Here is a 22933-nt window from a genome sequence, read left to right as displayed (position 1 = left end):
CGGTTATTTTATTTATTGCTCCCCATCACGCTCAATTAAGTTCGCCAGCGACCGCAAGTTTCATTTTAAAGAACAAGTTAAGACAGTACGGAGGTGGCAACTTTTACGACTGAGACAACGTGCTATATACAAACTGAAAAACAAATCCAGTCATGTTAAGAGCATGCATGGGGTCACATTTTGGGGCAAAATCATTAAGTTAAAAAAGAAAATATTAGCCTGGTACGTACGTTAATATTATGACCGAAATTAAAGCCCCCATGTCATCTTATCGTTGGCTGTAACTGATGTTTCATCTTTCCTCCTCCGTCCCCAAACAATAAGATGCCACTCATTTATGGATATAGCTATTAAAAAAAACTTAAGGGCGAGTAAAAGTAAAATATGTTGAAGCTACTGATAAAATTAACATATCTAGATCGAATATCAACTAATATTTGCTGCTAACCTCCACTTTACCCCAGTGCCCGCCCCACCCATTTATGGGCCACTTCCATCCTGACTATGTCCCCGCCCATTTCAGTGTGCCTCATGGCCCACGTACACGAACTACATGTTGCGTATAGTTGTTTCCACCTTGATTGATGTTGCAACATACAATATTCCTTCATAAACTAACAAAAATAAATTTATTGGAGTGTCAAATTAAATATAATTTGCCGAAAAAAAATATTTTTAAGTGTTATGCATCAAAATAATATGTTTTTATTCCGCACCCCTAAAATGGACATTTTTAGCCGTACGAGGCTGTGTCGTCATGACTACATCGAGTAAGCATATTATCATTGCACGCATACGGCGAAGCGATTGTCTCGTTTTGATGTCCAGATGGAAGCGATTTTTAACTCAAAAGTCAAATCAATGATGATAACTTGTTGAAAAATAAACTGGGAAAGAAATCAGCAGTATGTCGGTGGGACAGACGATGCGAGCGCCTAGGGTGCAGCAGACAAGAACTCACGATTATCTTTACGGTGAGCTGCCGTCATTTTCAATCGTCATCTTCTTCATTGGTCATGTTGGTGACGGTGTCAACTGTCATGCCGTTGTGCACAAGATTGTATTTGTAGGTCAACTCGCCCCCGATCAACTCGCCCCCTTGCCAACTCGGGAAAGAATTCCATACACGGCCTCCACTCAGACCTCCTGCACAAAGTCTATGGACAATGACAGAAAAAGTTAAAGTTGGCCTATTATCAAAGAGTTTTTGCACTCCTAAAATAGTGTTTCTTCAAGACTTTAATCAGATTTAGCCGGCGGTAGGTTTCAAAATGAGTGGGGGCCGTGAGTTGTGACGTGACTTTCCCCCTGACCAACTTACCCGCCCCCATCATATTTAAAAAAAAAAAAAAAATTCTGAAAGTTTTCCCTCAGGCTCAAGTTTTAAACAGAAAATAAAGTTTTGCATGCTTTCTTTTAAGAAAGCATGCAGCCTGCAGCAGATTTATTTGTTTTCATTTTGTTTTAGGCCTAATAATCATTCATTCATATTTTTTTCATTCTCTCTTCAAGTTAGGTTTCAGGTGCAGGTTGACTTTGTTCTACTTTTAGTCTTACATTGTACAACGTAATTTAAATATAGACAAATTGCAGTTGTGTGTCATATCTAATACTAACCATTACTACTGATTAGTTAAAGGGAAAATACAACATTTGCAAACATCAAAAAATTAAACTACCAAATCATTTTGAAATACCTTGCTGGACTGTTAGTGAAGGACAGTGTAAAGCATCCTGTAAAATCATGGCACCTGGTATACTGTCATTTTCAAGAAAAGTGGTATTTTTGTATCAATTTCCAACGCTGATCGGCCGATCAGCGTTGGAAACAACTGGCTTTTTTTTCAAATACTGGCCCCAATTGACCACTGTACTTGTTTGCAATCGATTACAAACCTATGAACGGGTACGAGCCAACTAGACTGGTTCCCTGACCTTACAATTCCCCAATGTATGTAAACTGTTCTGTTTCATCTTATATGGAGTCAGGGAACCAGACTACATGAAAATGATTGTTTTTCTTGGTTTTTATAGCATTTTCGAACCCAAACCCTCAAAAAAGTCAGTGTAACTATATTTGCTATATATTTCCAACCCTCCAATTCCATCCATTTCTGAAAATTACAGCAAAAGCAAATGATGTATATTCCCTTTAATTAATAAAATATTATAAGCATAGCCATAAGCCTACATTGACATCGTAAATTTATATTGATCGTAAATATTGATCAGTTTTTTTAAGGTACCTAATGGAAATGAACTTTCATGCTTGATTAGTTAATGACATTATATGTTAAGGTATATGTTTGTGAGATAATGAATTCTTTTTAAATAAATGAAGTTTATAGCAAGGCATTCTTTATGTTATATTTTTTCAGACAATGTGCACACACTATCTAGCGAGAAGGACCATGCCCGACACATGTTCAAGGCCCACACCAGTGTGGACAGGGTTGTAAGTGAAACAAATTAATATTCTTTTTACTGTATTTGTGTCTTTGTTGTTTTTTTAGTCGCCTTGTTACAATAGTGTTGTTGAGCATTGTAACTGATAAAATTGAATGAAAAAAAATATTTTATTGGGTTGCTGTTGTGAGAAATGCTTTAAAATTAATGCAGTTAACCTAAATGTAGCATGTCTATGGTACAATTTAAGGATACATTTTTGAGCCAAAGGGTAAATATACATCTACTAAACTGAACATCTTGAAAAATTTAAGCCCAATATGCAAAAAAACCTAAAGCTAATTGAAAAGATTTAGCATCACTCTCTCAGGCCTAGCCCCATAAATGTGGCCAATTTACTGGACTGCCTCCGTAAACATAGGCCACACTGCCACATGTACAAAAACATGTTGCACTTTGTCAAATTTTGATTTTCACATTTAGGCTTAGTTTGTAGGGTTTTTTTTGCTTAAGAAGCATACTCACCCTCTTTATAGGCTTATCAGAAAGTGCTGCCTTTTTCAGTTGTCTATTTTTCATGAAATTTCCAGATTCATTTGCACACGTTTGCGTATCAAAATTTCAACATGAAATTTCACAAAAAGTAGACATCTGAAAAAGGCAGCACTTTCTGATTAGCCTATAAAGAGGGTGAGTGTGTTTCTAAAGCAAAAAAACTACAAACTAAGCCTAAATGTGAAAATCAAAATTTGACAAAGTGCGACATGTTTTTGTACATGTGGCAGTGTGGCCTATGTTTACGGAGGTAGTCCAGTAAATTGGCCGCATTTATGGGGCTATCTCAGGCCCTGAACATTCATGTACAGCACAAGCTTAATATTTTGTGTGTGTTTCGCACATACTATCTTTGCAGAAAAGGGTTCCCCTGTACAACACGATGTTCAGTGCCCTGCGTCACCACCCACGGTTCCAAATGCGTCTGGAGACCACAGACCCCGTGCCGCGATTCATCTCGCGTCAGTGGCGTGGCTACTCAACTCAAGCCAGAGAAGCCATGGTTCGATACAAGACGTGAGTATGGAATCTGTACACAGCTACTCCCTCAACGTTGAAAACTGGGATATTTTTGATATCTGTATTTTGTAAACGTTGTTTTCAGGTTTAACTACGCCCCAGATGTCAAGCTTCCTGCCGTCCAGTTTGCCAAGCACGATGTCGGGGGCCAGGACCGATACAAGTTCTTCCGTCGTCCCATCATCCCGTTCTTGCAGCAAGTGCCACCGGAGGTGGTCCTGCACACCTCAAAGTAAGTTTCAAAACTTACAATTTTTATTTATTTTTAAAAAAAAATTTTTGGTTTTATTTCTTCTGGTAATGAAACCAAGGATTTCTAAAAAGCGCCCTAGGCACTGTAGCTCGCAAGCCTGAAAAAAAAACTGTAGAGAGAAGACAAGGAGAAGCACAGCGTATCAATGAAGTAGCTTATGACATGGAAGACAGGTACATTGGCATATTTGCAGCTCCGAAACTCTTACACTTTTTATCTATTTATCTTTTAATCTCTGGTAATGAAACCAAGGGCTCCTCAAAAGCACCCTTGGCACTGTAGCTCGCAAGCTTGAAGAAACCTGTAGAGAGAAGACAATGAGAAGAAATTACAGTCTTAGAGTTGGGAGGAAAATCCCAGAAGAATATTCTGGGTAAAAGCCACGGAATATCAGGTAGGGACTGTAAACCTAATCCACATGTGGTCTGTGCAGGAATCGAACCCGGGCCATAGCGGTTGAAAGCGAGGAAAGTAATGACTTCGCCAACCTGACTCCCTTACAAGACAATGCAGCGCTGGAAAGTTTGATTGTTGGTTATATAAACACCATGACAAGTGTGTCAGTCTTGATCTAATGGTTTGTCGTTTTGTCTGTTTTTTTTACAGGCTGGACCCCTTTAGCCAGCAGGAACAAGTCATGATGGAACGGTCCCCAACACCCCTGACTAGAACAGTGGACGTGCAGACGGATTACCGGGAGAGTGAAACACAGACAGATCCGTATACGCCTGAATATGTGGTCCGGCCAGGCTCACAGCCAGAACTACTGACGTTGGCCACTCTGTCATATGGTATGCACAAAGATTCACTATCAATATTGAGCCTTAATATGACAGTGTATGTTCTCAGTCATCCAGTAGAAGTTGTTAAGATATCAAATAAAGCTAATTTATTGTTCAAGGTCATCCTCTTTCAGCTATTACTGGACGACTACAAATTTGTGTTTCCAAGACCAATTTCGGGCTTGATTGCCTTTTAAAAAGGAATTGTGTATCTTCCAGAACTAAATTGATTTGATATTTCAGTATCAATTAATACTCTCTCACAATGGTACTGATTTGACGTGAGAAATTCAGGGTAAATTCAGCACACATTCCGATACGAAAACTACAGTTAACACATGGGTACATGTAAATGCCCGATGTCCAACTGTTATGTCACCCTGTTGACAGTACCATCTCCAAGTAAGGATCAGCTGTGGTTTAATAAGTGAATAAATGTGTCACTCTGTTTAATACCGCTTAGAGTCAGGGTGCTGATAATTACCCGAGCCGGAGGCGAGGGTAATTATCAGCACCCAGACTCTAAGCGATATTAAACAGAGTGATAAATACCGACCGAGCACATATTTATTCCCATTCATAAATACCTTATCCGTAAAAAAATATCAAATAATTCGTTCAAAAAATCCCGATTTTGTTCAACAAGTTCACTTCATGCTTTTTGAAACATCCCTCTAGCAAAATAATGGAGTGTTCAGCTGGCGAGTAAGATGTAAACAACCCTTTTATGGAGATTGACGCGCGCGTAGCATGTTCTGCGCGATGTCACGCAGAACGCACCTGGGGCGTTGCGTTTTGAATTTAGAACTATAAAATTCTGACTCGCATGTAGTGTTGCGCATGCCTACATGAGGATTGTGAACGTTCAACCAATGAAACGGTAAGAGGCACCGGATTTTTAGGAGTCCACATTTTATTGTGACACTGGAAAAGTGTTTAAGACCAGCTAGCCATGTCTTTATCATCCGTTTAAGACCGGCCACGTGACGGGCTCTCGACCAATAGGAATAGCTTAACTGTCTGAGGTATTTATGAATAATAGTTTAACTGACCACATAACAAACGTGTACATGGGGACAGGCAATGGCCTCGTGCTTCAGATATCTTTTGCTGGTGTCTTGGCTATGCCGCCTCCCCTTTAGATCGATTGGCCTACTTCTCCTGCACACTCATGCGTCGCGCGTAACTCAGCATCTGATAGGTACGTGGGTAGATAATTATATTAGGTAGACACCAAGTCCCTGACAATTGATGTGCTGGCCGCTATCAGACTTAAAACGGCCCGCCATGGTCTGCCATGTTTAATTCTGTGTTCAGACTAACATAGTAGTGAGTTTAATTTTCACCTGACTTTCAATTTTTTCACTGGATATTGTAGGTCACGGTCTACCCGCCGGTCTTGCCGAGGTTGAGATGATTGAGAGAGCCAGAGCCAAGAGAGCCTGGGAGGCGACCCTGCCGTCTCTGAACGACGTGTCTCAGCTGGAGAAGAGGAAACGCATGATGGATGAGATGGAGAGGAAAGAATGGAGCCTCAGAGAACAAGAAATTGAAAAGTAAGACCATTGTGTGAATTACATGGCTACGGCTGTCAGTAACACACATGTCTATGGAAGTTGTTTAAGCCACTCCCATTGTAGCCTTGGTCAAGGCGCTAGTTGTTATTCATCCGGCTGTAACGCGGTAAAGTAAACGATATCTTCGCTAGCGCTATGCATGCAGTCATATGTCTATGCATGCAGTGCATTAAAAATACAGCGCGAACAGCGACCTCACGCGGCCACTATTTTTATGCAAATCAGTTGGACCCAATCTAGCGCCTTGGTTCAATCGTCCATGTGAGGTTTTGGGGGTGGTGCTCATTATGTTAATAGCCTTAGCTGACCTTAAATGTCGTTTTCTTATTGGTTGATCGTTGCGTGGAAACTTGCATAGTGAAACGTGGCACCGTACATAATCCATACACGTACACGTTGTGTGTCTCTGCACACGGCACCAATTCACAAAAACTGTGGTTCCTGTCACGTCCGCAAAAGGCGAATAGCTGCAGATAATTTGATGACGTCCGGATTTACCAAGGTGTGATTGGACACTTCACATTATTAGCCCTGCCTACACTTATCTGTATTCGCATACGAGGTCGTGCGCTAGAAATCCAGCGCAAAATAAAGAAAAACATGAGCTTTTGCTGACGATTGAACCAAGGCGCTAGATTGGGTCCAACTAATTTGCATAGAAATGGTGGCCGCGTGAGGTCGCTGTTCGCGCTGTATTTTTAATGCACCGCATGCATAGCGCTAGCGAGGATATCGTTTACCGCGCTATGGCCGGGATGAATAACAACTAGCGCCTTGACCAAGGCTACTCCCATTGGTGCATGTGTAACTGCCACCACATGTTTAACTTTTTGAATTTGGAAATAATTGCCTTTATATTTGATGTACGCCTGGCGAGTAGTGGATTTTTCAAAGTGAGTGCTTGCGAAGATATTGCTCGCGGGTAGTCGAGTACTCATGATCGAGTAGTTAACCGAATTCTCACAAAAGCAGAAAAATGTCATATTGATGTTATGCATTATGAGGTGGTTTCTTCCGAAGTAACAAGCAAATAGCGTGCACTTTCAAGGTCATCAAAAGAGACTCCAAGATGCAAAGACTACTTGGACAATTTGTCAGTTGTCTGATTTGTCGAATCATTTTTCACGTTAAATTCAATATTGGGTTTTGCCATCAGCGGCGTAATTATATAAACACTGTATACTCAGTGTTGTCTGTTGGGCTTGTGAGAAAAAAATCTCAAGTTTACTCAGGTGGGACTCTCAAGCCCTCGGACAACACCTACTCTGCAGATTTTATGAAATTACGATGGTGAAGGGCAAAACCCAGTTGATACTGAATTGGAAATCTCCGTGACACAAATTTCCATCATAACATAGTGTTTTTTTAACATGTAAATCTTTTTTATCAGGCTTCAGGAGGCGAGGCTGGATCTACTGACCAAGATCCTGCGAGAGAGAGAGGAGAATCACGTAGAGCTGAACAGCAAGAGGCTGGATAAACTCTGGAGCAAGAAGCAAAAGGAACGGGAGAGGAAGGTCAACTGGATACGCAAGGAACACATCAAATGTAAGTCCTCTAATAAACGGACTTGTTTGTCAGGGGCTGACACCCCCCAGTGTAGTGCACTGAACAGTCAACCATGCTTGAAGGTCTGAGAAGGGAGATCACGGTGTTTGTGTTCATGGGCAAGACACTTTACCACAATCGCCTCTCTCCACCCAGGAGTATAAGTGGGTTCTCGTAAGGGTAGAGAACACAGTCACGCCAATCTAGAGTTCCAACTGAAAGTTGAACTCATGACCTAGTAAAGAGGGGTAAGGGTCCGTCTCGATTCATATCCCGACAAGTTCTGGACAAGTTGCGGACATTGTATCGGGTATAAGTTGCAGATTCTGAACAAGTTCCCCGCAATCTTCCTGCAATGAAGTTATCAGCATTGTTGAGTCAAGCAGTTGCTTATGAAAATTTCCCCGGAACATGTCCGGGACAAATGCAGAGCTTCTTCTAACAAAGTGAATGATTCTACCCTCAACTTGTCCTGAACTCGTCCCGGATGTGAATCGAGATGGGCCCTAATCATGTGTGAAGTGCATTGAGACTTTGACTAGTGCAGGGCCCGTCGAAAAAATGCACCTGTTTGATATATATTACAGAGTCATAGATCCATTGCGTTGTGGCCATCTTTGAGATATGCACTTTTGTTCTATGGAGACAGACATGAGTAGACCTCTTGTGTATTCCTTGCCACAAATTTAAATCACAAAATAAACCTCAAAGATGTCTGCTGAATGCAAAAGGTGTTTATAAGCACTGTGTTATTATAATCGTCGTGTGCCTGACAGAAGGGCATATGCACGTATGCCCTTATGCGCGAACGCCTAATCACCAAAACGTTCCCAGCAAAAGGGCATATGCGGAAAACTGCCACTGTTTTAATGAAATTTAAACATTTTTGTCAGAGATTAATACAAGTGGTGTTCAAAAACATACGCGTGACAAATATCAAATTTATAAGATTTATATTACGCGAAGACAGCGCTGGATTCATAATACGAGCGGGGGAACAATAGAAGCTTTCAATGCAATTATCTTGAAAATGATTTTGTTAGAACGCTCATATGCCCTTCTGCCAGGCACTTGACGTATTGTCATTGTCTTATGGGACTATATCCTTCATTTTTCCAGCGATTCGGAAGTTGACGCTGAAACGCAGTCGGGTAGAAGGGAACCTGGAGCGACGTGACATCACGCAGCAGTACTCCAAGTACGACTCGGAGGTGTACGGTCCACGAACCAGGCATGGCGTCTTCCTGGATAAGGGATCTGAGCAGTTTGTGGTCAAGAGTAGATATCTGGATACTTACCAAGGTAAGAACACCAACAACAACAAAACAACAATCTCCAATCAATCTGCAGTAAATAAAATCACATACCACTGAGTACTCGGGTGCCAAAGGTTGGAAAGCTGGAATTTCCTGTTATGCCCCGACTATGGCATCGTCCCAACTATAGTTGGGACGATGCCAACTACAGTTATGAATTCCCCAACTAGTGTTTGGGATTGTTTGAACCATAGTCAGGACTGTCCCAACTATAGTTGGGACCTCGCCGTAGTCGGGGCATAACAAGGCCAAAGTCTTTGGTGTTGAGTAAGATTTGAGGCTTTGCATGGTGGAGATACTAAATAATGAAAAGTTTGCGGAAACACCATGTGCGAATAATTTCTCAACTAAGAGAATGGTTCTGAAAAGAACCAGAGGTATAAACTCGACGTTCTGGTCAGTATGCTCTGACTGTCTTCTTTGGTGTTGGTTCATTGGGATTAAAAAAACTATCCCCTTTGATGTAATGTTCAAACACATGTATTGTGAAAATGTAGCTGCACCTTTACTCTCCATTTTGGTTATTTTATAAATATGGGGTCCACTTCTTTCCTGTCCCTGTTACATCTGACTTCTATGAGTTTATAATTCTAATACACTCCTTAGTGGAGTCGTCCTCCAAGAGTGATTATGAATTGCAAACTACCTACCCAACAAATTCAAAACGGATTACAGTCATTCTTAATGATACGTGAATGGCAAAGTACAAAGCGCAGAGGTAACAGGGACAGGAAAAAAGTCACACGTTGGACCCTTAATTTATCAAATGACCCTTCAGGCATTGCAGACGAAATCGATCGTTGCTATGTAAGACGTGCATCTGTGTAGAAGGGTGTGATTCCAAAACTCGCGTATGAAGAGCAACAATTTTTTCCACACAGAAAATGTCTTACTATTTGGCCCATGCCATGTGTACCACAATGCTAACGAGTTGAATAGCATCCTCACAGATACATTACTATGCTTTTGTATTCTAATTTGATTAATTTCATTCTGTTTTGTTGACAGGTTTGCTCGAGTTGGAGCATTCTCTGCCAGACTTTGTGACCCAGCCCAGGGTGGTGGCTCCCAGACCCAAGTCACAGGGCAAGACAGGCTTCATCAAACGAGCCCAGAGGAGACAGAACGAACTGGATGAAATCTACAAAGGTATAAGCAAAGACTTGACAGTTATGCTTCAAGGCGTAAATGTGAGGCGTTCTGACAAAATGTGACGGAACTGGGCACAGGCCGTGGTGGAGAAAAATGCTAAAAATCGAATGGGGGTTGATTTTTTTTTTTTTCCAGATTTATTGGTATCTGTAATTTTTGATATGTCTACTACATATGTTTTAAAGAAATAGTATAAAATTGTGGAATGAGAGAGTTTTTTTAAGGAAAAACAATTGGTATCTTTCATTTTCACGAATACAAAACTCAAAACTTTAAAGGCCTTTTTCTCAGCATTTTACTTTTTCGACAGGTTGATAAATGCGAACTTTAAACAGCCATAACTTGTCAACTGAATGTCTAATTGAAGTGCAACATAACAAACAGCATTGTAAGGAGAATTGTATTCTCTTTCCTAATACCCGCTAATCCACATTTCGACCTCTGTCCAGTTCTGTCTCCTTTTTGCCAGAATGCCTCGCAAATTTCAGGAAAACAAAATCTGCCTCACCATTCAGGTTCTAAAGTAGTTCCCAACAAGTTTGCGGGTTATTCAATACGATGTCTGCACTAGTAATCCAGAGGTAGGGGGTTCGAGTCCCTCTGAGTTAGCAGAGGTTTTTCCAATAAACTCTCAAAGTTTTTCCATAAGCTCTTAGAAAGAAGTGAGGATACAGTGGCTATAACAGACAAAATCCAGTGTCAAGAAATCTGTAACTCCTTTTATAAAGAAATTTGCAGGACAACTGTGTAAACTTCAAGCACTCGGAACAACTGAAAGTGTAGAAGAATTACGTTCCCAGGTTAATGAATTGTTTAAGTAAAAAAAAGCCATGGCTTTCTCAACAATATTAAAATTAAACTTAAAAAAATAAATTGTAGACGTGCCACAATGCACTGATCAGACAACCCTGAATACATAAGAAGGCTCACTGGAATATCCTTTAAAATATTATTTAAGATAACGCTCTGTTTTTGCTGTTTTAGGAATCAAAGATGTGAAGACCAAAGGCAAGGAGGCCCCCAAACCGCTGCGATTCCTGCAGAAGATTGAGAAGCCGATCCCTCGACCACCCACACCATCCGTGGAGGTACCCAACCTGGTTGAAGAAGAGAAGGAACTGGCTATCATCTTCCTTCAGCAGGTCATCCGCGGCAGGGCCATACAGAACATGGTAAGCTGCTGTTGTAATGGGTTGGCACGTTCACTGTCAAGGGCGCTATTATTGAAGAGAAAGAGGTGGCTATTTAATTATCTTCCTTTAGTGGTAAGAAAGAGAGAGTTGGGGGAGACCACTGGAAGAGACATTTGACGCGTGACGCCCACGTGAAGACCCTGTGGCTTTGTGCACATTCAGATTAAAATTAGTAGTGAATACTTTGCGCAAAATAGAACATGGTAAGCTGGTGTTTTAATGGGTTTGCGCATGTACTGTCGAGGGCGCTGCTATTGCGCTATATGTGTGCGGACCAGTACACGAACGTGATGTGGGTCTGTCCACTCTAAATGGTAAAACTGCACAATCATCACAATTAGCTCTCATTTAAATTCTGTTGAAACCCAGGAAATAAACTTTAATGATGGTACTAGTTGTTGTACAGTTGTTGAAAGATAGTTTACACAATAATAAAGGATTTGGTTGTTGGTTGACCCGTCTTATGATTGCACATACATTTATAACAAAGATGTGTGCAATGCAACTTGCCATTATTTTGTTTGAAAAGTTTGTGCATTTTGTTGAACGAAGAGTGAGAAGTATATGTCTGTCCTCAACTGACATGGGAAAGTGACATGTATTAGGGTATACAAGGTCCTTACTATTCTCAGTCGTTAAAATGATCTTCATCAATCAAAAAAAAATAATTTGATACTATCCCAACTCTGTCTTTGCAGTTATTGGGGCGGTATTTTGAACATGACATATTTGTGATTTCTTTTTCATCAGATGTTTGAAGGCAAGGAGAAGCGTCAGGAACTGATCAATGAGCTGCGCAGCACCCACGCCCTGCAGTCAGCTGAGCAACAGATGAAGAAACAGGACAAACAATCCACGCTGAACCTGCAGAGACAACGCAGACTGCATGAACACAAGGTAACGGGGTTGGGCTGCCAAGGAGCTACTAAGTGTTTGTCTCAAGCACAACATTTTTCATCTTCACGGCAGACTTTGTATGTATGTTGTCCTGCAATTAATTACTAATCCTTCAGGATGCATGTAAGGTATATCCCACAAATTCATCTGGAAGCTTCAAAAATAGAAAAATGTTAATTATTCAACTAAACGTATACATTTCAAGAAACGTAGATACCGCTGATTCCATTTCACCTACTGGAACAAATCAAAACTCGCAGGGAATACCATTCCAAATGTCTGTGTTTGGCAGTATTTAAAACAGCATTCCCTGGTGGTGCACTGTTGATAGCAGTATTTGTGCCATGAAGGGCAGCTTTTTTATGGTCTTGTTTATAATGTGGTGCTTATTAAGTTGTTTGCACCAACGTTTCAAAGCGCTTCACAATTATTACCCTGTTCATCAGGCTGTGAGACCAGTTTACGGCAGCACCTCAGGATCTATGCAATGTGGTCTCTACCCTCAAAGTCAGCCATTTGTACTCCGGGGTAAAGAGAGGCAGTCGTTGAAAAGTGTCTAGCCCAAGAACACAACCATGTTCCCTGTCAGGGGTTGAAGCCGTATACCATTACATTGCACATGATTTTGAGACGGTAACCAACAATCGTGATTTGTTTTGCCACTTGTCCAGGAATCCTTCATCGACGAGGCCATGTCCCAGCTGGAAGGCGAGTCCGTGGGCGACATGATGGACTTCCTCAGCAAGGAACTGATCCGTCTGCAGGAGGAGCGACGCATCCACGCCTACGCCATGCTGGCTGAGAGGCAGAGACGCATACGGGAGGCTGAGGAATCTGGGCGGAGACAGGTGGAGGAAAGGAGGCGGCGGGAAGAAGATGAGATATTCAAACAGGTATGCCATTAGTCTTAGCCTGGTCCTTTTATTTGAATCCACACACAAATGTGAGTGTCCTACTAAGGAGTGGTAAAGTTGCATGTGTTTGTTTAAACTATGTAGCAACTCTGGTTTCCTTGGCATGAAACAACCAACTGTTCTATTCCTCCTGGGTGGGATGCCAGTCCAGTGCTAGGTAGCTCCCCAGCTAATGCCAGTACCCATTCATACTCCTGGGTGGAGAGAGGCAAGTGGGGGTGAAGTGGCTTGTCCAAGGGCACAACATGAGTCATGAACCCTAACCACTAGGCCACACTCCCAAAGATTAACGCTGGCCTGATGGGCCATATTGGTCGTGACAGATTAGAAACGTGGCCAAAGTGTCAAGCCTAATAAGCAGTTTACCTACTCCCATGTGGCAGGTTGTCAAGGTGCATCAGAACTCAGTGGACACCTACCTGGAGGACATCATTCTGTCTTCCATGGACAACACCGCCGACAAGCAGGCCAGGGAGGAGATCCAGGTGATGGCACAGCGCATCAATGAAGTAGCTTATGACATGGAAGACAGGTACATTGGCATGTTTGCAGCTCCAAAACTCTTATAGTTTTTATCTGTTTATCTATTAATTTCTGGTAAATGAAACCAAGGATTCCTCAAAAGTGCCCTTGGTACTGTAGCTCGCAAGCCTGAAGAAACCTGTAGAGAGAAGACAATGAGAAGAAATTACAGTTTTAGAGGTGGGAGGAAAAGCCCAGAAGAATATTCTAGGGAAAACCTACGGAATCAGGTAGGGACTGTAAACCCAATCCACGTGTGGACCTGGGCAGGAATCAAACTCGGGCCACAGCGGTGGAAGGCGAGGACAGTAACCACTGCGCCAACCTGACTACCCCTGACTACTTGAGTCCAGCAGAAGTCTTTCAAAGGTCCGATCACCAATAAATCACAAGTCCTTTCACAAGTCTAGCCACATGTAACAGGGGAATGAGGACAAAGGATTTATTTGTCGCACTTCATTTGAATAGCTTGTGAGCTGACTTCGGGCTGCATGACTTGTGGGTGACTTGTGGGTGACTTGTGGGTGACTCGTGGGTGACTCGTGGATGACTTGTGGGTGACTCGTGGGTGACTTGTGGGTGACTTGTGGTGACTTGTGGGTGACTTGTGGTGACTTGTGGTGACTTGTGGGTGACTTGTGGGTACTTGTGGGTGACTTGTGGGTGACTTGTGGGGGACTTGTGGGGACTTGTGGGTGACTTGTGGGTGACTTGTGGGTGACTTGTGGGTATACTTGTGGGTGACTTGTGGGTGACTTGTAGGTGACTTGTGGGAATTTGTGGGTGACTTGTGGTAATTTGTGGGTGACTTGTGGGGACCTTTGATAAACTTTCTGGGACTTGTAGTTGCAACATTACGGAGTGGTCTCTGCGAAAGCTTTTCATATAATCTACGTCGAAAAACAAAATGGCAAAAATAGAATTAGGAGGATGTGTGCAGGTACTTGAGATCCCCACAGGAGTCCAGGATAACTTACGGAACTTCCAAGTCACATTAAAATACGGCTTTCGATTTCATGATACTGATTTGATTGAGGGAAATTTAGTGATGTCCTTTTGAATACACCATCCCATCTAGAAGTATTTCAAAGCATACCTCTAACAACTCTGGATGAAGGTGACCTTTCTTAATTACTTTATGCTGGATCTACAAGTGTGTATTATTTCTCAGGCCATGTACTTCGGCCCTATTGTGCAGCCCAGATATTATTAAAGGTCACTCCACAAAAGTTGTCTTCGATGAGTAAACGAAACTGAAATGGTTATATTTTTGTTTACCGTTGCAGGAAAACGGAGTTGGAATCGGAAGAGATAGTGGCTGAGTTGGTCTCCACGTTTCTGCTGCCTGAAGTACAGAAAATCACTGTCAGAGAGAAGGGTGAGCATAAATGATCACACACATAATAGAGGTGCCATGTACCCTTGTTCACAATGGGCAAGAATGAAGTGCAGCTGCCCGAATCATGCAATATCGCAGCGGTGTATTTGTTTAACCAGTACACGTCGGATGATGTGTATACACACAACGGTTTTGAGGTATTCGGAACGGATGACGAATTAAACATGCAATGAGCGAGGCCGGAAATATCTGTCAGTGACCCGCTTGCAGCGATCGATGCGAGCGAGGCTGGAAATATCAGGGTGTGCTACCTGCAGATGATGGTCTGAACCCGTCTGGCATCAAGGTTCGTGAAAAGCAATCCCGCGCCTGGGTCCGGTCAATGTCAAAATAATCCCGGCGCAAACTGGTTATTCAGTGCAATTTGAAATCAGAAGTAATGTCTCGTCATCAGTCATTCAAATGTAACAAGCGAGAGACAGCTTGAATCAATTCATTCATCGAAACAAATAAGTCATCCATTTTCTGATTTTTTAAAAATTTATTCAATAGTGAAAATCCAGCAGAGGAAACACCTGTTGGCGGCGCATAAAATAGTCCACAAAGAGACAGAGGAGGTCATTGCTCAGCAGCCCACTCCGGTCAAAGGTCAAGGGTCACGAGGTCAGACAGTCGGGTCACCCAAGCCTGGATCGGCCAAGGAGGGGCGATCCACACCTACTAAGACATCCAGGCCAGGTGAGTGACAGTTCCTACAACAGTTGCATTTTTTTGGGGTAAAGGGGTGTTGGTAAACAAAGAGTGTTAGGGTCGGATAAATTGGCACAAATTCTCCTGGCATCATCAGGCTGTGGTCAGCCATTGTTGGATGAAGCCCTCCTCAAGCAGTTTCCATTCTCTTCTGTTTGTCATTCTACTCCATGTTGCCGTGTTCATGTATGTGGTGATTTCTTCTCTCCATCTCCTTGTTTGTCTACCTCTTCTTCTTCTGCCTGTCCTTGGTTGCCATTCTGTGAGTCTCTTGGTCCATCTGTTGTCTTGTCTTCTTGCTAGGTGCCCTGCCCATCTCCGTTTCATTTCCTTGATCTTCTCTATGATATCTTTGACCTTTGTTTTTTGTCTTATGAAGGTATGTCTGATTTTGTCCCGTAATGATAGATTGAGCATTCTCCTTTCCATGGCTCTCTGTGTTGTTGTCAATTTTTGTTCCATCTCTTTGGTTGGTGCCCATGTCTCTGCCCCATAAGTCATCGTCGTTTGGACACACTGGTTGTAAATCCTTCTTTTAAATGATATTGGAATTTTTGTGTCCGTTTTGTGTCCGTTAATTCTCCTTTAAGTGAGGTTATTGAAAGAGATAGACTTTACAAGTTCCAAGTGCTAACAGTCGGGCAGATTGGTGCACAATATCATGGAATTGTTCATTTGATGATAAAAGCATGAAATTTGGCACACAGACAGAGTATATGGGAAAGATTTTTGGCTTTTGGGCCATCGCAGATTTGTCCTTTGAAAAAATTATCATAGGATACCATGCAGTGGCCGCCATTTCGAAAATTGTGAAAATTGCTTGTTATTCTATAATATTGTTTTCAAAGGACAAATCTGCGATGGCCCTATTGCCAAAGATCTTTCCCATGACATACTCTGACTGTGTTCCAGATCTCAGGCTTTTAGCATCAAACTGAACAATCTTATCACCAATCTGCTGCACATAAGATGTTCTCTTGGTACAAAGATTTTTAGATCTCAGTCTTCTAAGGAAAGCTTGAGCCTGAACCTGAAAATTATATTTTGAACCCTTTGCTGCATGTCATCACACCAGAACGTCTGGTCTCCTTTAGGTGTTCACAAAGGGAAGAGCAGTCATAAATGGGTTTTAAATACGAGGGTTAAATTGCTGTTCCATTTTAATTACTTTATAGGTTCTGCCGCCAAGTCCATCAGTCAAACCCCACCACCCACAGGCCAGGCCCCAGCCTCGCCCGCCAACTCCCGTCCCCCTAGCGGCACCCGGCGTGGCTCCCCTGCCCCTGACGGTACCAGCTCCCCCAAGCCCAGGCCTGGGAGTGCTAGGAGGAGGTCAGATGGATCCGCTGCTGGATCCAGAACAGCTTCACCAAAGGTAGGTAGTCACCGCTCAATTTTTCATGGTGCTGTTTTTGGAATCGCTGGAGCATTAACTCACAGTTTGCAGTGGAGCTTCACAAGCACATGTTTGCTGTGTTGGCAGTGAATCCATCACAAGTCCATCACAAGTTCGGTCACAATCTATTCACAAGTAACAGGGGATGAACAGTCACAACGGAATGCTTTGGTTACAGTTCATATGAGAAATCTATGACTTGACTTGGAATTGTATGACTTGTGAATATTTTTGAGTATATTTGAGGACTTGCGATGGACTTGTGATGGACTCAACTACCGTACAACACTACTTTGCGCACAGATCTTTCGACAAACACTTTAGATCGTATTTTGTACATAATCTTGTGTACTGCGTTTTGTACATTACAGAAGTCCATTGTTGTTCAGTCCGCTTAAAGAAATGCACTCGTGTATTGAAACAGACAGTTGCTTTTTGTTGGCAGGCCTCAAGATTCCATAAAGTTTTCTATCGAAAGTCATAAATTACATCAGAAAAAGATTTGCTAACAGTATTTATCCCTTAAATCTTTGGCATGCAAAATATAGGGGTTCCTTCAGACGTATAAAGGGTTCCATTCTATTAGATACGAGTTCGTAGGAAACAACACAATATTGGACGGAAAAAAACGCCACCTGGTGATGCTCAGGAGCAAGGCAGCAATGTGTTTTTGACTGGAAACTAGAGAATACGACCTCTAGGACAATTTTCTTTTTCAATTTTACCAGAATTAGCCTATTTCCTTTTTTTCTATATAGCCCTCCCCCAAACCACGCCTAAAACATCTTGCCAGTCTCTTGCCCTGGTCTAGGTGAAGCCCCCACCTCTATGCTAAATAGATCCTTATGTTGGTTGGTTTTTTTTTGGAAACGAAATCCCCTCGAAAGCTCCTGCACAGGAATTTACAGATTTTGATTTTGCACAATAGGAATGCGCAAATTGAAATTCTACATCCAGAATTTAGCAGGATGTGAATTTCAAAAATAGACATTCAAAATCATATATCCCAATTCCCAAAATTCATGTCCCGTTCTGAATTGACATTTTCAACAGAGTCTTAAAAAAATCTTATGAAACAAAGTTTCACGATCATGAAAACCCAATATGCCTGTTCCTAGTGTCAAAGTCCCTTCCTCTCATCCCCTTTCCTATCTGGGGCAGAACCGCCCATATGTGGGCTCCATAGTGTCACGTCCATCAAGAGTCAGTCACAAGTCCATCACAAGTCCTCCAGTCCCAAGTCCAGTCACAAGCTATTTTTCATAAGATGGAATTTGCATCGGGGTGATGTTAACCAATACAGTTGACTCCCGTTAGTACAAACTCTGTTAAAGCTATAGTCCATCATTTGTAATTAGTGCATTTTGTTCGTTTGAATCAACAAAAGTGTTCAAAATCTAATGAAGGATACTGAACAACTTACTTGATGAAGTTTCAGCTTAGCTTCAGCTTCATATTCCGAGAAAAACAGCATTCTAGGATGTCAATTTAAAATCAAAAGTTGCTAAATCATGTTTCGAATTGTTTTGGATTGCAGCTTTACGCGATGTCGCGCACTGATCCGACGAATTATAGCAACCGCGCGCGCCTGTGCGTCGTTCCAATGCTTGTGCGCGCTGCGCCGAATAACAAAACGAACAACTAATTTAAATTTTCCTACGGTGCTTCTTAAGAAGCACCGTTGGAAATGCCTTCTTTCGTTGATTTCTTCAAAATGAGAGCTTGCCAGAAAGGATAATTTCACAGGGAGTTTAGTCCCCTTACTATCTTTCAGCGAGTATGTTTTTCAACAATAATTACGCCAGTTACTTTTTTGGATAGCTGCAAATGATGGACTCGGGCTTTAATACAAAATTCTGGTTATAACAAACATAAGGCCTTGGTCCCGACTGTGCATTTATGTGCACAATGAATGGGACTGATGTTCCTCTTAATACAAAATTCTGATATAACAAACAATTTGGCTAGGTCCGAACGAGTTTGTATTAACGAGACTCGACTGTATTAGGTTTTTGCCCTTCACCAACGTATAAACACTCTGTACGATCATTACATTCACTGTGTGGACTTCCGAACAAAAGAGGTCCACATAAACCAGGTAGCAGCGACGTTGTGTGGACTTGCCCACGTCCACACAAGGTTTCCCCCTCTCTGGAAAACAGGTTTAGAGGCATTTTGGGTTAAGGTTTATCCATGGCAAAATGAAGAGAAACACTGAAGAGAATCATAGACGAAAACAAAAGAATGTCCACACTAGGTCTGTAACGTAAACACGTGTGTACTCGGTGTGTTACCTCCCGAGTTTCCAACTATCACTCTGGAGGTAACACACTCAATATACAGTGTTTATACGTCGGTGAAGGGCAGGACCTAATATTGAGTCACAAGCTATTCAAAGAAACTGTTACAGAGGCTTTCCTTTTGTTACTGTTCACCCACTTTTACTTATGACCGGACTAGTGAATGGACTTGTGAATTTCTTGTAACAAGCTTTGTAATGCATCTTGTAATGGAGTAGACTCAAACAGTAATAGTATCCTTGCCTTGCTATGTCTGCCACTCTATCTGCCCTGCCTTCTCTCTGCCTGTCTGTCACTCTGTGTGTTCCATCTCTCTGCTTCTTTCACCAGGTTGTCAGCAGCTCTGCTCAAGCCACTCAATAATTTTCTCGCTTGATTCTCTCCACCCTTTCACGTTTGCAGTGTAAGTCACAAACCGCTTTTTGCTCATAAATGCAAAACAGATTTCCTGATTTTCAATCTCCTTTTCATGTTTTTCAGATTGTTACTCACATTACATAATACCTATTCATGTGATTGTGTGCATTTTGTGAGCCTATTGCATAACAAGCTTATTTTAAATACCATTTGGCATAATAATAATAATAATATGATAATAATGCGTTTTTATAAAGCGCACATATCCAACAGTATTGGTGCTCAAGGTGCTACATCATTAATATGGAAATATATTTATACAAGGCCTTTTGTCTGCAAACCTTTTGTCTAACCACTTCCATATAAGTAAAGTTAAGTCTGTCGCAAGTCCATATGGCCCATTAGGCCGGCGTTTATCTCCAGTTTCAGTGGGTCTATTCCCCCTGGATAGGATGCACATTAAACCTTGTAGTGCTGGGCCAGTTGTGGGCGGTATAGGGAGTAACAGGTAGAGGGATTTGAGGTGGTACAGCAACTAACAAGCTAAATTCATTTCCTATCGCATAGATAGCTTTGCTTGCTGACCCGAACTGTTCATCAAACCTATTCTCTGACTTGATTTGTTTTACCCTGTAGGTTTCTAAACTGTCACCTAGAACTTCCCCAGTGCCCCAGCAGCCGTCCACACCCCCGCCCGAGCCAGTCAAGGAAACACCGCCCTCACCTGTCCAAGAGCAACCAACCATCCAAACAGCGCCCTCTACCGACAAAGATGCTACCCAAGACTCAACCGAAGCAGCAGCAGCAGCAGAACCCTCCATCGACCAGCGTCCAGTCTCAGATGATGTCCCGCCTGCGGAGGCTGAGGCAGTCCCTGACAGTGAGGATCAGAGGGAGCCCTCGCTTGAAGAACCCGAGCCAGATGCCGAGATTCACCAAGACCCCGTCGCCGATGAGCCTCCAGAGAAGACGGAGACCACTGATGCAGCACCTCAGCAAGATGCGATCAAGGAGGACGCCCTTACCCCAGCCGTGACCCAGGACACGCCCCCTGTGCATTCTAGCCAGTCATCACAGTCGGAGGACCAGCAACTCCCGCCCTCTGCCCAATCCCAAGCCCCGCCTTCCAGCCAGTCCAACAAGAGCGGCAAGCAGACCGCCGACTCGGCCACTCAGGAGGATGCTAGTGTAACCATAGCAACAGGACAGGTCAAAGATGAGGAGACAACCCCAGATGGCACAGTCTGAGGCAGGAGTTGACCTAAACAGTCTTGACACTGAGTTGGTCGTCTTCATGTAGGATTAAGTGTTGTTACTTGCATTAAGTTAATCACAAGTCCCGTCACAAGCAAATCACTCGGCCACTCAGGAGGATGCTAGTATAACCATAGCAACAGGACAAGTCAAAGATGAGGAGACATCCCCAGGAGATGGCACAGTCTGAGGCAGCTAGGAGTTGTCCTAAAGAGTCTCTACACTGAGATGGTCTTCTTCATGCAGGATTTAGTGTTTTTACTTGCATTAAATTAATCACAAGTCCCGTCACAACCAAATCACAAGGCTATTCCCAAGTCCCCATCACAAGTTAATCACAAGGCTTTTCACAAGTATTGGTATTGTTTTATTTCCATACATCACAATAAATAATGTACAGTTATTCACAAAAATGCACAGGGGGTGATGAATGGCGGATATCAGGCAAAAAAAGCAAATGCCTGTACGTGGCCTGGTTCCTTATTTAACACATTACAAGGTAGAAAAGAGAGAAAAAAAATACGAAAAGTATCCGACTGAAAGTACAGCTGAATTCCAGAATAACAATTAACAGTGGATGAACAGTCACAAAGGAAAACTTCTGTAACAGTTCCGTTGGATAGTTTGTGACCGGACTTGGGACTGGAAGACTATTATTGATTTGTTAGCACCTGTGAAGACATGTAGGATTATTGCAAATGGGTTTATTATGGGTTTTAGGCTTGCTAAAAATCTGTTTTTCCCATGATAATTTCATTGATTATCGTGGCAATTACACGTTACTTTTACAAACTTTTCAAGCAGTCCGTCAAAACTGTCCAAGAATTGCTACATCATGTCACCATATGTTCAATTTGAATTGAAACTTGAACTGAAATAACATTTAACAGACAACACAGGAAATTTAGACAAGTTCTCTCTCATTTTCAGTAATTTTTTTCTAATCTTTAAAAACAAAAATCATCCGAGGTTAAAATGTTTACATTAATTAAAGAAAAACCTCATTGATGGACTGGGTTTTTCTTTCATTCTGCTGTAAATATGTACATAATTACAATACCAATATTTTTTATTGTGTAAATCTTCCATTATTGCATTGCGTATGAGTATTTTTTGTGTGCTTTGAATGGTTGTTTTCTGGTCATGAACTGAAACCAATCGTTCAAGCATATGTCATCACCTAACACCTTGATTAACGAAGTTTATTCCCTGTAAAATTGGCTTGTACAATACTATTATTAATAGTAGTTTGAATGTTTGAGTATTGGATATGAATTATCTCTATTCCATTGTTTTAGGTTCATTGTAACAGTTTGTTTGAAATTATAGACAATAGATGTTTTGTTTAAAACTAGGGTTTGCACACGGGAATTGTCAATTCTTGAAATTTCTTAATTTTGGAAAAGACAACTGCATTGTACATGTATATGAAATTGTATATAATGAACTGAATAAAATAATAGATAAATTTGTGACAAAAAAAATATTTGTTACAGTGTAGTTTGGCTGAGTTTATTGTTCTCTTGACTTTATATGCTCTTTTACAGTATTGTTCGTGGGTATATGCATGCATTTGTTATTCATTGACATCACACCTTGCATCAAATTCCAAGAAATTGCACATTTTTATCGACTAAATGTGGACAGTTCCTTGCTCTATGGGTGGAGGGAGAATGTCAATTATTTTTTGAAAAAAGAAAAAACTTTCAGGTGAACCTTTGGGAGGGGAAAATATGTACGTCGGCAAAATTAAAAAGTTTTTTTTTCAATGTAAGATGATGTCTCTAAACTGACAAACTCACTAGTTTGACTGGAATCCTGCTGCTGCACAATTGAAACGTGTTTTAAGATGGGGTTACAATCGAGTATAAGCTTTATGTGGCCTCTCTGGGCTCCACACATT

The 22933-nt window shown here is 41.8% G+C and overlaps 1 protein-coding gene across 3 annotated transcripts; it reads left to right on the top strand.

The window, feature by feature from the left end:
• The first annotated feature begins 761 nt into the window (after window positions 1-761).
• Window positions 762-22516, top strand: LOC119735968 (cilia- and flagella-associated protein 91-like). 3 transcript variants are annotated; one of them, XM_038209945.1, is made up of 18 exons: window positions 762-974; window positions 2379-2455; window positions 3320-3477; window positions 3566-3712; window positions 4340-4524; window positions 5894-6071; window positions 7483-7640; window positions 8760-8942; window positions 9965-10105; window positions 11093-11280; window positions 12052-12198; window positions 12870-13091; window positions 13496-13644; window positions 14921-15012; window positions 15526-15711; window positions 16899-17098; window positions 20413-20980; window positions 21174-22516. In XM_038209945.1, the coding sequence occupies exons 1-18, from the start codon at window positions 908-910 to the stop codon at window positions 21218-21220; spliced, it is 3093 nt and encodes a 1030-aa protein (XP_038065873.1). In that variant the 5' UTR covers window positions 762-907; the 3' UTR covers window positions 21221-22516. The 3 variants fall into 3 exon arrangements, with proteins under 3 accessions (XP_038065873.1, XP_038065874.1, XP_038065875.1); XM_038209947.1 differs by lacking the exon at window positions 21174-22516 and adding an exon at window positions 19750-19822 and having other exon boundaries at window positions 763-974; window positions 20413-20551; XM_038209946.1 differs by having other exon boundaries at window positions 20413-22516.
• The last annotated feature ends 417 nt before the right edge of the window (window positions 22517-22933 follow it).

This window comes from Patiria miniata, unplaced genomic scaffold (genome assembly GCF_015706575.1).
Source record: "Patiria miniata isolate m_02_andy unplaced genomic scaffold, ASM1570657v1 HiC_scaffold_29, whole genome shotgun sequence".
NCBI classification, from domain to species: Eukaryota; Metazoa; Echinodermata; class Asteroidea; order Valvatida; family Asterinidae; genus Patiria; species Patiria miniata.
Note: the sequence above shows the minus strand (reverse complement) of the source record. Positions and strands in the feature narration are given on the sequence as shown.